This window comes from Uloborus diversus, chromosome 9 (assembly GCF_026930045.1).
Source record: "Uloborus diversus isolate 005 chromosome 9, Udiv.v.3.1, whole genome shotgun sequence".
Taxonomy (NCBI): Eukaryota; Metazoa; Arthropoda; class Arachnida; order Araneae; family Uloboridae; genus Uloborus; species Uloborus diversus.
This window is the reverse complement of record NC_072739.1, coordinates 145,718,950-145,734,757: the sequence shown is the minus strand read 5'-3', so window position 1 is coordinate 145,734,757 and position 15,808 is coordinate 145,718,950. Positions and strand designations below refer to the sequence as shown.

General features: G+C 33.3%; 1 protein-coding gene across 2 annotated transcripts in view; it reads left to right on the top strand.

Annotated features, from left to right (window-relative positions):
- Positions 1-5,076: 5,076 nt before the first annotated feature.
- The window catches only part of LOC129229365 (ARL14 effector protein-like), a 46,545-nt gene continuing 35,813 nt past the window's right edge, over positions 5,077-15,808 (top strand). For both annotated transcript variants that reach the window (XM_054863656.1, XM_054863655.1), the window contains exon 1: positions 5,077-5,211. In XM_054863656.1, coding sequence (XP_054719631.1) covers positions 5,140-5,211 — 72 coding nt within the window. In that variant the 5' untranslated portion in view covers positions 5,077-5,139. The remainder of the gene's footprint in view (positions 5,212-15,808) is intronic.

The window sequence follows — 15,808 nt, the reverse complement described above, 5'->3', positions numbered from 1 at the left end:
GAAATGCTGAAAATACCGCCCCTGTCTGAGGCTTAGCTCAAGCAGACTTGGCATTTAAAAAAGGCTTTTTTTGCGTAAAATTAAGTTTTTCAGAACAAAAAACTTATCTAGATGAAATTAAACAGCAAAAATTCATCTAAATACAAAATTTAAAGATTACTAATTCCCATCTTTTGAGATTGATAAGAAATAAAAATACATAACGTTATATGCTGCAAATAATCTTTATTATAAGTGTACCTACTGGTCGATATGGGCTATTAATTCTTCATCTGTATTACCGCATCCGAATCACCATTTCTTTTTTGTGGATATGTCTTTTATTACCAGGAGGGTGTACAGAAATTTTGGGACCCATCACAAATAAAACTTTTACGGGCCCCCTCCATATTATTTACTCCTACTATTTGGGCCCCCATCAGGCTCGGGCCCGGGTCAACAAGTGTCCCTTCTCCCCCCCCCCGTGTACTCCGCTAATGCGTATTACCAATTCTAGAAAATCCAAAGTCATAATATGACGGGTGTAACGTTCTTGACCATTTCCATTATCTTCCATTTGTAGAAACAAGAAACCCAACATGTAGGTACTTATCGCAATTCATGATTGTAAAAAGCGTAATTTGAATTCAGGAAGTCGAAATTCAAATGCGAATCCTGGATGTTCTTTTTTTTTTTTTTGTGTATGTGTGTGTGTGTGTGTGTATAGGGGGGGGAGGTCATTTCTAAGCCTTTCTGGAAAAAGAAAATAACTATTAAAATTTGTGAGCCTAAGTATAATTCGGTTTCAACTAGATCTAAACGCAATGTATCAACTTGACCGAAACAACACCATTACGTTAACTCAGAAACGTGGGAAAAAAACATCAGCGAATATCAGAAACTTCTGTTAGGAAAAATCATGTCTTCTATTCAAGGAACACAAATCTTGGTTTAATATGATATAACTACTTAAACACCCTACGCGACAGTTGAAAACAAACTATAAAAATTTACTTTTGTGCGCAAGAAAGCATTTTTTTTTACGGAAAACTTGCAAACAAAAAAGACAGCTGTGGAATAATCATAACTCGGCGGCAGAGCTGTGGAGTCGGAGTCGGGCTCATTTTAGGGTAAAGGAGTCGGAGTCGTTTGAAAACATGTCGACTCCGACTCCGTGTTTCATTTTTTTTTCTTTAATTTTTCCCGACTCTCCTTGCATTTTTTGAAAAATTAACTACCAATTAATTTGATTACATGTATAAATACCTACTAATAAGAAAATAACTCATTGTGGCAACCAGCTGGCTTGATTGTTTATCGAATTTTCTGTAACAGCTACCTACGCCGTCTCCTAGTTTGCTTATTTTCTAACTTAATTTAACTGATAGCAAACAATTTTGTTGCCTAACATTTTCTAAATAATTACTTTGAAATAAAAATAATATATTTTTTACCTCGATCTCTGTTATAAAATAGTAAAAGGAATGCATGTATCGCTTGAGCAAGTCGAGAAACTTTTCAGGGTGCTTGGTAAATTCAAAAGAGTGTTGGTACGAAAGCACAAATACAAAAGTTCCGATAAAATATAGGGGATAATGTTGTACCTTGGAACACTTTTCATATTTTAATTTTTAACGTCAATTATTTGAATCAAATTTAAAATCTAAAAGTCACATTAAAATAGCCCAACATACTTCTATAGAATATATATTTTTTAATTCAGACAATTTGAAAATAAAATGTTGCCAGCCATTTAAAGTATAACTTCCAAGCTACCCCAAGGTTCAACATCCTATTGTACCTTGGGACACATCCTGTTGTTCTATGGGAAAGTCTTCATGATTCAGGAAACAGCCTTTTTATACTTGAACCAATTTTGCACCAGAAAAGAAAAAGTTGTTTAAAAGACTACATATAAGATTAGAACATTGTTCCATGTTCCTAAACATATCTTAATTATTAAGAATCATGCATATGTTGTACCTTGGAACGTGTCCTAAGGTACAAAATGTCTGGCTTTCCTAAGGTACAATCACCAATTTAATGAAAAACAAAATGATGGTCAATCTAGAAGCACTATAAATTATTTGCTTATGAGAAAATAATGAAAGTACTTCTCTTTTATAACAGAATAAAATTCAGTTGACTAAATTTACAAATACATACAAAGACGGAAAATGAAATGAAAAAGAAGAAAATATTTACTTTTGAGTCATGAAATTCGCTTTCTCTCACAAAATCGTCAATTTTACTCATTTGATGCTGATTTTTACTATGGCACCATTTAGGGTGAAAGGTTACTATTAGAGATTATAAAAACACGGCTGCTAAAAATAGATTCTTAGAAATTAGCAGTGCCCCAAGGTACAACACTCCCCCCCCCCCCCTAAATGTTTTTTTAATTCTAAAAATTTTATCTAAGAAAGCTTGGTTAACACTGAAAAGTACAAAATAAAATTAGTATATGATTTATTGCTTACAACACTCAATAATTATAATTAATCCTAAAATCTTCATATTAAGGTTCATTCTGAAGCCGTCAATTAAAAAATTAAAATTAAAAATTGAGCCAAGAAATGTAGGTATCTAGTTAAAGCTATTCGTACAAAGCTGTATACCGCCGCATTTTGTGTAAAATTTGCTCCAGACGTACATGTACACGACCTCTCTCCGCAATATAGTGCAATATTTTTGTTGAAATTTTTAAGATGAAATTTAAGATTTATTATTGGGGAATTTTTTCAGAATTAAAGAATCTCAATTTGTAAAAACTCTGAGATTAAGTTGAGGTGTCACCCACCAGATGAGTGCCACCCGGGAGGGAGGGGGAGGGGCGCCACCTCTCAAGAGAAAAGTTTTTGACTTAGCAAAAAAGTTTTTTTTTCTTTCAAAACTCTTTCTCTCACTCTTCTCAGTGCTTTCAAAAACTGAAAGCACATGATTTGATCAGCATCTGTTAAACATTAAAGGGGAGCAAATTAATCTTTTTCATTTTTTTAAAAAATGGGACTTTTTAGTAATCTTACTTTAGAAATCGCACCTATCGGATAATTTGATTTTCATATTGAATTTCTAACGTTGTATGCATCTTAGGTTTACAATAAAATACAACGCGAAAATTTAATTAAAAAGGAATTAATATTTGAATCTCTATTTAGGAGTTTTCCCCCCTTCCCATAAGGGGGATTTGAAAAAATAAATTTAAAAAAATAAAAAAGCCGCAGTCGGAGTCGGATGTTTCAAAATCTTGGAGTCGGAGTCAACCATTTTCCTTCCGACTCCGCAGCCCTGCTCGGCAGCAGGAAAAATTCAGCATCGTAAAAAAAATGTTGCGTAGGAGCATTGCCTCAAAAAGAACTTTTCCCGACTCTTTTGAAACAATTTTGTTTTTGAACTTATGACCAAAAAGGAAAACGCATTGGAGAAAAAAAAGTGTGATTGCTCACCTAAATCCCAGGGCTGTTTTATTTTTGTAAATGCTTTTTTCTTTCATTAAACTAGCAAGATTCGGAACACTTACAAGACAACACTCACTGACTGAACTACTGAATTGGATTGAAATGTACCGGACAGAAAAGTTCTCGCGGCGATTTTCCAAGGTCAACCCAACTCCCCTGTCTTAGTGCCATAAAAATGCCTTTCCTTTTGTTACTTCTTATCTAACACCCCACTTTCTCAGGGACAAAATACGACCTTGAAGGAAAAAAGCGGGAATTCTCCTATCTCAGAAAAAGTGCTGAGTTACGGTACAGTGCGAAATATGCTAGATGAAGTTTTCCGGAGGAAAGAAACAAATATATATTTTGAAACTTTAAACCTTATACACATACAAAAAAAAAAAAAAAAATTGTCCAAAATTTCTCTTCTGGAAAAATTTAAACAAAGCCACCAGAAGCCTGGGGCCCCTTTAGATGCAGGGGGAATTATTGGGAGCAATCAGCTAGCATCTAAAATCCATGACTAATTGTCAATTTCCAGTAGTTTTGAGCATTTTCCACTCAAAATTATGATTTTCCAAGGCATATCCACACACACAAAAAAAAATAACAGTTTTTTCTTCCAGAAAAATCCAAACGAAGACAACTGAAGTCTGGGGGCCCTTTAGACTCAGGGGGCCCTATTGGGAGCAACCAGCCCACGCCTAAAATCCATGACAAACTGTCAATTTACAGGACTTTTGAGCATTTTCCACTCAAAATTTTGACTTTCCATGGCAAATTCTCAAAAGAAAGTTTTTGTCCCAGAAAAATTCTAACGAAGGCAGCTGAAGTCTGGGGCCCCTTTAGACGCAGGGGGCCCTATATTGGGAGCAATCAGCCCGCGCCTAAAATCCATGCTAACTGTCAATTCCATGGGTTTTGAGCATTTTTCACTCAAAATTATGACTTTCCATGGCAAATTCTCAAAAGAGAGTTTTTTCTCCCCAAAAAAAAATTCAAACGAAGGCAGCTGAATCCTGGGGCTCCTTCAGACGCAGGGGGGCCCTATTGAGAGCAATCAACCCGCGCCTGAAATCCATGACTAACTATCAATTTCCATGAGTTTTGAGCATTTTCCACTCAAAATTATGACTTTCCATGGCAAATTCTCAAAAGAAAGTTTTTTTCCCGGAAAAATTCAAACGAAGACAGCTGAAGCCTGGGGCCCCTTTAGACGCAGGGGCCCCTATAGGGAGCAATCAGCCCGCGCCTAAAATCCATGACTAACTGTCAATTTCCAGCAGTTTTGAGCATTTTCCACTCAAAATTTTGACTTTCCATCTTTTAGGAAGTGACGCGGCTCCGAGGCCCCTTGCTTTCCTGGAGGCCCCAGCTAGCGCCTCATGCGCCTATTCGGTGATCCGCCACTGACCGGTATTCCGATATTTCGGAACACCGGTATTGCATTTTTGGTCCAGTTTTGCAATCCCTAATTGCACTATGAACTCCATCTTTCTGCACTGTGTTTGGAGACAGCGCAAATACCTGCAGTGACGTCACTTGACGTTCTGACGCTCACAAGAGAAGCGGAGGCACCATTCGATGTTTTTTTTACTATAACTACAAGATGAAGTGAAGTAAAGCAGTTCGAAATTCGCATTTGTTTTCCTTTTTTAAATCGGAACGCCAAAACACAGTTCTTTGACCGAATATTAAAGTAATTGTTTTCTGCTGTATCATAATGAAGAGAACTGCTCGGAAATCGGTGCAATCTAATAAACCATTAGAGGAGGAAGTTTCAAAATTAAATCTTGTAAGTTACAGGTTTTAAGATTTTTTAAATTTAAGCTGTGTGTAAAAATGAGTTCTTCAGTCAAATTTCTAAGAAACAGCCATGCTAATCCTCCTGCTTTACTTTTCAATTTCTGGTCTCCTGCCGCTAGAGAAATTTCTCCTACTTTTTAAGAAATTAAAAAGGTTGTCAAAGTTTGAAATTATTTCTATATAATTCTATAGATATCCATATAGAACTTGAGAATGAAGATTCTATAAAGAATTTCTTCTATAAAGTTCTATAGAAACTGCTATAGAATTTGAGCATAAGGTTTCTGTAGATAATAAATTCTATGAAATTCTATAGAATTTGATCAAAAAAACTTCCCTTACTGTAGAATTTTGTAAAAAGTTGAGAATTCGTTCATTTTGTTTACTATTACAGTTTTCATTAGTGTTGATACAATACATCTAGTTTGGAAAGGCTAAAAAGCCCTAATTAATTAGAAAGTTTAATCCCTAAAATGAAATAGTTTAATTCCTAATTAATCTATTTAATTTTAAGAATAAATAATTTTAATAATTAATTATTTGTTAAGGTCATTTTTTTATTACAACCTCGGATTTAGTATGGTCTTTAATAATAATATGTTGCATTTTGTAATAGTTCGAAGAAAAAAAAAATCAAAATTAATTAAATAAAAAAAAATCATAAAAGATAAAAATTATTTATTATTTACAATGTTTAAGTTATTTTATAGTAATAATAAAACTTCTAAACATTGAAATTAATTCTAAGTGTGTGAGAAATCGTATAACTTCTTGTCATTGTTTAGTAAATAAAATAATCAAAATTCCAAGATGCGTATTTTGTTGCGAGAGCTTCCAGCAATATTTCTCTCAATCTCTTTGTACATGCGCCAGTCTGTTTTCCCCCTTTCTGCCCCGAAAGGCGAATCGTTCATTTTGCATTGCACGTGCGATCCAACATTGCGCTGAAAATGGCCAAAACTTGCCGAATTCGTTAGAAAGTATGTATTATGTTTGTGTTGTTTTGTTAGATTTATATTTTTAATTGTTATTTTAAGCCATTTGGGAATGAAAAAATTTATGAATAGTAGTTATAAAACAAAACTTGAATTTTTAATCCAGAATGAATTTCATTGTACATCGGAAATAGCATTTGATTTTACTAAATAAATAGAGCTCATACTAGTGATTTTTGCATTATTAATTTTTATGTAAGTAACAATAACCGAAAGTTTAGACATGTTAACATTGTTTTTTTATACTGATAGGGGTTTTAATATTTAATCAGCACTTCCAAATGGTACCGCTGTCCAGTTTTATGAAGTGTCTTTATCTAACAATAATGTGTCGTCGTTGTAATAAATTGCTGCACCTAATATTTTTAGGTATAATTTGGTTTTTCAAATGTATATTAATTATGTAAAGCATGTCATTGTGTTTTATGAAGCTCTTAATAGGATCTAGAGGCTGTATAGGAAGATCTGTAGAGGCTCTATAGAAGTTCTATAAGAAGGTCTATAGATGCTCTATAAGAAATACCTGTATAGAGTTTTATAGAATTATGGCCCAATTTTCTATGGGACATTTCTATAGGATTCTATTAAAATAACTCTATAGAATTCTATAAGAAGTATATAGAATTCTATAGAACTAATTTTATAGAAACCTATAGAATTTTTCACTATAGAATTTTATAGAAAACAACCTATAGAAAATTGGGCCATAATTCTATAAGACTCTATATAGGTATTTCTAAAGATTTTTTTAATAGAATTCTATAGATCATTTTCATAAGGGTAAACTTGAGCACAGCATTTCTTAATTTCTTTTTGATAAGGAGAACCCTTTTTAACCTTTAAGAACATGGACGGTTTGAAGTACCATAAGAGCACAGGTGGAGTACTCTGCACGCCAACAATTTTTAAACCATAACTATGAATTTTTAAAGATTTTCCCATTTGATACAATGTCTACACTAATGTTATAGTGAAGTAACAAAGATCTAGTTGAACATACAAACACAGTTAAAACAAATACAATCACACTTTTGTAAAAATTAATGATAACTTTTTTTTTTGGTTTTAAGAATTTCACAAAAAAAAAAATGCATAGTACAGTGAAACCTGTGTAAGTTGACCACTTGCGGTGCAGAACTTTCGTGGTCAACTTAGACAGGTGGTCAACTTATAGAGGGTAGTAATGAAAACATTTTTTTTTGTCATTTCTTGTCCATGCATTCATTTTTTAACTAATTATAATAAACATTAAACTCACTTTCATTGTTTAACATTACTTTAAAACAATAAGAAAAAAAAAGTTGTTTCAATATTTTTAGAGATTATTTACCAGAATGACGCGTTAAGTATCATACAAATTTAAAATTTCTGCAAATTGATCAAAAAAAAAAGAATTGCCCCATTGCTTATGAAAAACTACTTACTTGATATTAACAATTCCTAAAGATTCATAACAAGTCAAAAGTGACTCAAATTCTTCATTTGATTTTTTCTTGTACATTTGTGTCCATGGCAATCTACTTTTCAACAAAATGACTCCTTATTGAAGTTTGGCGAATTTTCTGGGACTTTCATTAGCCCAATGTTTTTCGATGGAAACATAAATATTCATAGGTTTTCTAAAATGTCTGGTTACTTATTTCAGGCATAACTGATGAAACTTTTAGTACAATCTAATGCTTTTGCCTAGTGGTCAACTTACAAAGGGTTTTTTACAATACTCCAAACCAAATTTGGTGTTCATTAGTGGTCAAGATAGACAGGTGGTCAAGATAGAGAGGTGGTCAAGTTACAGAGGTTTTCCTTCATTATATAAGATAGGTCTAATTCCGTTCCTGACAAAAGCGGTCAACTTAGACAGGTGGTCAACTTACAAAGGTGGTCAACTTTACAGGTTTTACTGTATGATATTTTAGTCATTGAGACAACTCGTTGGTATTTGTTGAACAATTATTCCAGCTCTCTTCATGATTGTATTTTTGTTATTTTTAAATGCTTTTTGCATACAACATTGGAACATTTATGTGGTTTCTATGAAAAATAATCAAAAAGAACAAGAGAAAGATGCAACTTTTGACTTTAAACACAAGTATATCACTGAACGGACCTTGCAAAAAGGATAACTAATCGTCGGGTGTTAGTCAAGTGACTATTCTGAAAGTCACAGCACAGCTTTTTCGCTGAGTGGCGTGCTGAATATGCTGTCTGTGTTCCTATAGGTTAATATCCACTTTTTTTTACTGAACCCTTGTTTTATCTACAATAGTGTATTATTTACGGGGGTCTGTCCAGGATTTCTCACAGGGTCCATTTTTTGTGAAAAATCAAATAATTTTGTGCAAAATGAATTTTTTTTGTGAAAAATCAAATAATTTTGGCAAAGAAAAAAAATTTTTTTTAAACAAAATTTTAGAATTTAGAGATGGCACAAACTGCATCAATTAAACTTAAAGTTGAGTGTTTTCCTCTTCTGTGTCGAGAAAATCATTCTGGAGTGTGATTTTGGAGGGGGGGGGGGGGGCATCACTCTCTCATGTCTCAATATTTATCTGCCATTCTACACTATGTTAAATCATACTAGAAATATTTCTGTACAGTATTTAAAATAATTGTAACAAAAAATAAATAAATAAAATAAAATTCAGAAGAGGGTTCAGCATTTAACTTTTTGACCCAAGACACTCTAAAAAAGCACAGAATTTGGTACAGATGTGACATACCCTCCCCCTCCCCCCCATTTGGCGACATTCGTTTTTTTTACTCAAAATTGAAATATTTTTCTCGCCAATGAAGCAATAACTTTTTAAGCATGGCATCCCTGGCTAAACTAACCTGTGTTTGGCAACACGAAGACAATCTTAGATCTGTTCAATCTTGTTTACATGTTAGCGGTCCACGATCTACGTTGGATAGATTGGTTTTTCGTGCAATATACTTTATTGGAAAGCTTATTTTGTGTTGGTTTAGATTCAGTAGTTGTGTTTTGATGAATAAATATTAGAAAATGCCAGTTTCTTTAAACTTGACGGTTAATTAAAAGTAAAATCCAACTTTGGGTGTGTCTCGGTAAGGAGCATTGTTTTATATGTTGTGTTTCAGACTGAGTGTGAGGAATTATACAATAAAAACGTAAGTTTTTCTTTTAGAATTAAAAAGAATTAAAACTCTCACTTCCGAAATTCTTATGTTTTTACAAAATCTTGAAGATTTCTTGTAGTTTTTAACTTCATATTTGGGCAGTTCTCAAAAAGTGGGAACAAAAAAGTTAACTTTGAGCAATTTCAAAAATTTTCAAAATTGACATCAATTTTGCTTTTATTCTATAGTATGCATACCTAGAACACAATATATGAACATGAAAAGACAGCAGGTATTTGTAAAAATTGTTAATTATCAAATTAAATCAGCAGTCTGTAGGTCACAGATTTTGGACATTGTTGTCCTGTAGGTAACGGATTTTGGACATCATCTGAATGTAAGTTTTACTATTTTTGACACTTGTTAATCTGATTTTTAACTTTTCCAATGAAAATTTTATTTACTACTTTTTAAATTTTCCAATTTAATAATAAAGAGGGTATTAATCAAGTACTTGAATGGCTATACATACTGCTTTTTACATATAATAAAGTTTTGGAATGATTTTGAAAAAGTTGATGAAATTTAAAAAAAAAGCTTCAAATTAAAAATAATACAAATGTAAAAAGTGACATCAGTTTTATAAATGAATATTTTTGTTAGTGTCATGAAAATTAAAACGATGTCTAAAAATAATTACTGAAAAAAGAAATTCGTATTCCTGTTTGGAGATCATTAAATTATGTGTTTCAAAAAGAAAGAGAAAAAAAAAATTCTAAAATAATAAAAGCGGGAGAAAAAAAATTGCTAGCGCAGGTGATAAAGTCGCCAAAACTGGTGCAGCTGACGAAAAACTACATTTGTCAAACTGGATTTCCCCTTTGGTAACCTTTAGCTTATCGTACACTGTGTTGTCGCCAACGGAGTTTGCTTGGCGATTTTAGCGCAAAATGGCTTTCGTTCGATCATAACCAGCCATGTTTCTACTGTAATTTATGTATTGTTCCATGTGTAACGTATTAATTATGCAAAATACCAATAGATTAAAGAAGATAACATTATAATAACCTTTTTTATTGAGGTTAGAAGACAGTGGATGATCAAAAATTATGAATAAACGGACAGAATTATCGGCGTCAAGATCGTAACGCCATTTGGACATCTCACATGTATGTTTAAGAAAAATTATTTTTCTTCTAAGATACTGCATAAAAGCTTATGAAAACACTTTTAAACAATTAAAAATTGATTCTCAGGATCGATAAATGCCTTTAAAACGAAAACATATATTTAGGTCTCAAATAATAGCATTGTAAAGATCGTAACTTTTGGACATGCATCAAATTTCAAACTTACTTTTTTCTAAAATCGTTTACAAAGTAAATAATTTGTTTTTACTTTTGTTATTTGTGTAAAATATTAACAAAAAATTATTCAGTGTAAGATTCATACCTTTAATTTTTTTTTTTTTTTTTTTGAAATGTACGGAAATAATTAAAAAAAATTTTTTTTTTAATGGTACATTTGCTCAGTTAACGTTTTGGTATGTCCAAAATTGTGACTTTTAGCAAAGAAAATATATTTTTAAGGGCATTTGAAGAGCAATTTTTCCATAATTTATGTCAATTCTTGTCTCTATACAGTATTATAATTTAACTCAAAAATTTTTGAGTTAATTAAAATGAAAGTTATTTGGTGTTGAAGCTTCAAAGTTGAAGTCTGTGTTTGCTCCCACCTTTTGAGAACTGCCCATTTACAGCATGTAAATTTATTTTACAAAAAAAAAGTACAGTTATTTTATTCTAAAAGTTAATTCTTATCGGTGCCAAGAACTAAACAAGCATATTCTGTAAACGTGCCTCCTTTAGGTACTGAATTTCTGAAAATAAGTTGAATCTACGATTTTATAAAAATATGAAGGTGTTATTTTATGTAAAATATAATAGATATTTTTAGTAGGTATTTTGAAAGCATTTTTGGATAGCAAATTAATGTATGGTATTTTTGTATTGTTTATGTTTGGATGTTCTGTCGAGGCATTTTTGCTTTTCATACATCAAAATTTGAATAACGAAGCGTTTTTTGGATGAAATAGTTATATTTTTGGGATGTTTTCTGCTTTAAACATCACAATTTGAAACGCTTTGTTCTTTTTTAGTAGAGTATGAGCATTATTTTGTTTGATGAAATGCATGTTGGAAAATAGCTTTTATATAGTAATTTGTTAATTTAAGCATTTCAAATACCTACTAATGATTTTTCCTTTGTGTACAAAAACTTCCTAATTTCTTGTATTTTTGAAGCACATACTCGCGATGTTTTTTGCTGTGGTATTATGTTATTTTTATATATATTGTCTTCTGATGTTTTTTGATCATGTTTTTTATCTGAATTTTTCCTTTTGGCGCTAAAAAAGCATTGCTAAGAAGGATGTATGACAAAAGTGGTCATACATCGTTTTCTTGGCGACGCTTGGTGCCAACAGGAAAAAGTCCCAAGAGTGGGGTATATGACATTAGTTCCCAGAATTTCATTTAAAACCTATAAATTCTGTGATTTTAACAAAAACAAATAGATATTTTAATTGTTTACCTCTTAACAAAGCGTAATAATCATCAAAAATTCGAAAAATCGGATTCCCATAGCGGATGCAAAGAGATCGCAATTCTCAAAGTGAAGGCATCAACAGTATAAAAACAGCTTGTAAAAGAAATATTTTTGATAAAATTATTTTAAAATTGCATTTTAGAGTCCTATGATAAACATTTCATAACATCTCATAACAGAAAATGGAATTTTGCTTTAAAAACTTGCAATGAGAGTTTTAACAGAAATAAAAAAACTTTTCATTTATTTGCATCCTAATAAGGCGAAGTTAGCTTGAAAAAAGAACAAAATATGATTCTCATATCGGATGTTAAAAGATTGCATTTTTCTAAATATAGACATCTAAAGAAAAAAAAACGGTAATTAAAAGAGTTTATTTAAAATTAAATCATCCTTGTTAGCATCGAAAAATCAAAACACATACAGTTGGCTCTCTGTTTAACGATGCTCTATTTAACGACTTTCTCTATTTAACGACAGTGTTTCACGGTCCCAGATGGGCCACTATAGTGTTAAATGCATTCTATTTAAGGACGCACTCTACTTAAGGACGATTTTTTGTGGTCCCTTGAAAGTCGTTAAACAGAAAGCCAACTGTATAATTTTCTCCCAAAATAACAATTAAACATCGCACTGCAGCACTTCAGCACCACACCTCACCATAAAAAAGCAAATACTGACAAGCTGGTAAAATGATGAGAATATTTTCTAATTAAGTCATTGTAAAGGTTCAACGTCAGACGATAAGTGGTGATAATTTTGAAGTTGGTAACACTATCTGAAGCGATCAAATTTTTTCAACACCCTTACTATCCCTTTGCAGTTCTAAGTCTCTTTTTGGCCACTAGAGGGCGCCTTGTGATGCAGGGAGTGTTATTGCTGCTAATTTGATAAGTGTTTTCTTACTATAATTTTTCATTATTACTGTCTAGTTTTAGGTTTTTTTACTTCACTTTATCATGTAATTTAGTTTTATTGTGTTTTGGGGGCTCATTTTTGCTGTTATTGTATTCTTGAAGTGTTTTTGCATTTTTTGGAGCTAAGCCTAACATGTGGTGATCTCCTGGTTTTTGATCTTGTGTGCTTTATTGGGTGTAGCAACTCTGTTTATTTACTGCTGTTTTTAGTATTTATTCTGTGTTTTTTTGCATTTTTATCTTTCTGTTTTGCCTTTTGGAACATATTCACTGAGTAGAAATGGGTGTTATATGCATTATGAAAGAGGTAAAGAGTGGGAAGGGGGACAGGTGGATCTCTTGTGATTTATGTCATATGTTCTGCCTGTATAAGGGGGAAAATGAGTCTGTTTTTGAGGAGGATTATATTTGCACTAAATGTGCTGAACTCTCAGACTTAAGACTTAAGATGCTAGTTTTGGAAGCCCAGTTAGCATTAGGGTGTAGGCCAGTTGCAGAGGGTATAAATGTTCCAGAGATTCAGGGGGAAGTTTTAAATGAGGAGTTAGATTGGGAAACTAAGGGTGTAATTTTGGGGGACTCTATGGTAAGGGAGGTGGGTAACACAGTTGGGAGAGTAAAGCGTAAGGTGGCTAGGTGTTGTTTACCAGGGGCTCGGGTAAAAGACGTTAATATGGTTGCTGAAAAGAAGGGAGTATTGCATAAGGAGGACATGGTTACTTTATGGGTGGGAACAAATGATGTAGGTCACAGTAAAAATGAGGAGTTTTCTAGGGAATGGGAATCCCTGTTGGATAAAGCAACCAGCTTTTCGACGAATGTCCAAGTGGTTGGTTTGCTTCCCAGGTATGGAGTGCATAGGAGCTGGCTAAATCAACGTGCGAGGTGTATGAACTTGCTACTGAAGTCAATTTGCGAAAAGCGCAGTATCAGGTTCATTGATGTATGGAGTCATTGTAAACGGGATTGGATTGCTAGGGATGGCCTGCATCTGAGCTCTACAGGAGTCAAAATGGTTAGTGGATTAATTTTAAGGGCTTCGGAGTCAAAAAACTAAGTTGGAATGGGGGGCATGGTTCAAGCATCAGGTATCGAGAGAATGAAATTTTTTTGGGTATTGCTAGAAATGGAAATAAAGTGACGAACAAGAGTAGTAATGTTAACAATTGTAATTTAGGAAATTTCAGGGTGTTAAATAAAAGCAACTTAGGCATGCTTAAAGTTTTCTATACCAATGCTCGCAGTATTAGGAACAAGATGGATGAATTGAAAAGCATAGTTATGGATGAGAAGTTGGATGTTATTGGAATTACAGAGACATGGGCTACCGAATCTGATGCAGAGTTATTACATATTGCTGGGTATAATTTGTTCAGACAGGATAGAGTAGGTAAAAGAGGTGGTGGGGTTTTATTTTATGTTAGAGACAATTTTATTTGCAATGAATTGGTCATAAATGATAAGCCTACTGATATTGATATGGTTTGGCTGGAGTTGATGAGCAGTAAGGGCAAAAAGCTATGCTTTGGAAACATTTATAGGCCACCTAATTCAAACCAGGGACAAGATGAACAGATGTACCGTATTATTAGTGACATGTCCAGTAAGGGATCCGTTATCATAATGGGGGATTTCAATTTTCCGGGTATTGATTGGAGTAATTTTTACCCTAGTAATGGCAAAGAAGAGGAATTTTTAAAAGTAATTGGTGACTGTTTCTTAGATCAAGTTGTAACTCAGGGAACTCGCGAGGAGGCGATTTTGGATCTAGTTTTTTGTGACATAGGTAGTTTTGTTCAGGGGTTGAGTGTAGGGGAGCATATTGGAGATAGTGATCATAACAGCATTAGGTTCCGGGTTAAATTTGAAGTGTGCAAAGATGATAATTTTAGGTTTGTGCCCAATTTCAGAAACACTGATTTTGTTGCTCTTAGGCAGAGCTTGAAAGAGGTTTTTTCGTCAGGGTTGGAAAATAGCGACGTAGATCAGCAGTGGACGGAATTTAAGGATAAACTTGCTAAAACCGTTGGGGACTATGTTCCATTTAGGAGAAAAGGTGTTAGTACCAAAAATTGGCCCATGTGGTTCTCCAGGGAGACTAAAGAAGCTCTTAATTATAAGCAAGCCACTTTTCGTAAGTTTAAAGAAACTGGTCAGAGTGCGGAGAGGCTCCAGTATGGTAAGGCAAGGCGAAATTTTAAGTATTTGGTACGGATTCAGAAAAGGGAATTGGAGCAAAGGCTGGCAGATGACATTGATGGGAACCCTAAGAGGTTTTTTGCTTACGCTAATTCTGGGAAAGCTCGAAACAGTCAAATTGGGCCTTTGGTTGATGAGTATGGAAATTTAATCCAAAACGATAGGGATATTGCAAATGTTCTAAATAACTTTTTTTCCAGTGTGTTTAACTATAACTGTATCTCAACAGTTGACACTAACAAGACACAAGCTATTATACAGCTTGAGGATTTGGTATTTTCCAGGGAGGAGGTTTTATTTCATTTGAAAAAGATTAAAGCAACTAAAGCTCCGGGACCAGATAATATTTATCCAAAAATTTTAGTTGAATGTGCAGAGGAATTAGTGGATGTTATTTTGAATATTTTCAATGCTTCTTATAACTCGGGGATGGTGCCAGAGGACTGGAAGCTGGCTAACATAACGCCACTCTTCAAGAAGGGGTCTAAAGGTATTGCTGGGAATTATAGACCTGTAAGTTTGACTTCGGTGATTTGTAAGATTTTCGAAACTTTGATCAAAATTAAGATCATGATGTTCTTAGAGACTAATAGTCTGTTGACTAGTTTGCAGTATGGTTTCAGGAAAGGTAAATCCTGTACTACTAATTTATTGCATTTCTACGACAAGGTTACCTCAGCTTTAGATAACAAAAAATGTGTGGATGTTGTTTATATTGATTTTCAAAAAGCTTTTGACAAGGTACCGCATATTGCTCTTCTCAGCAAGTTAGCTGACATTGGAATAGGAG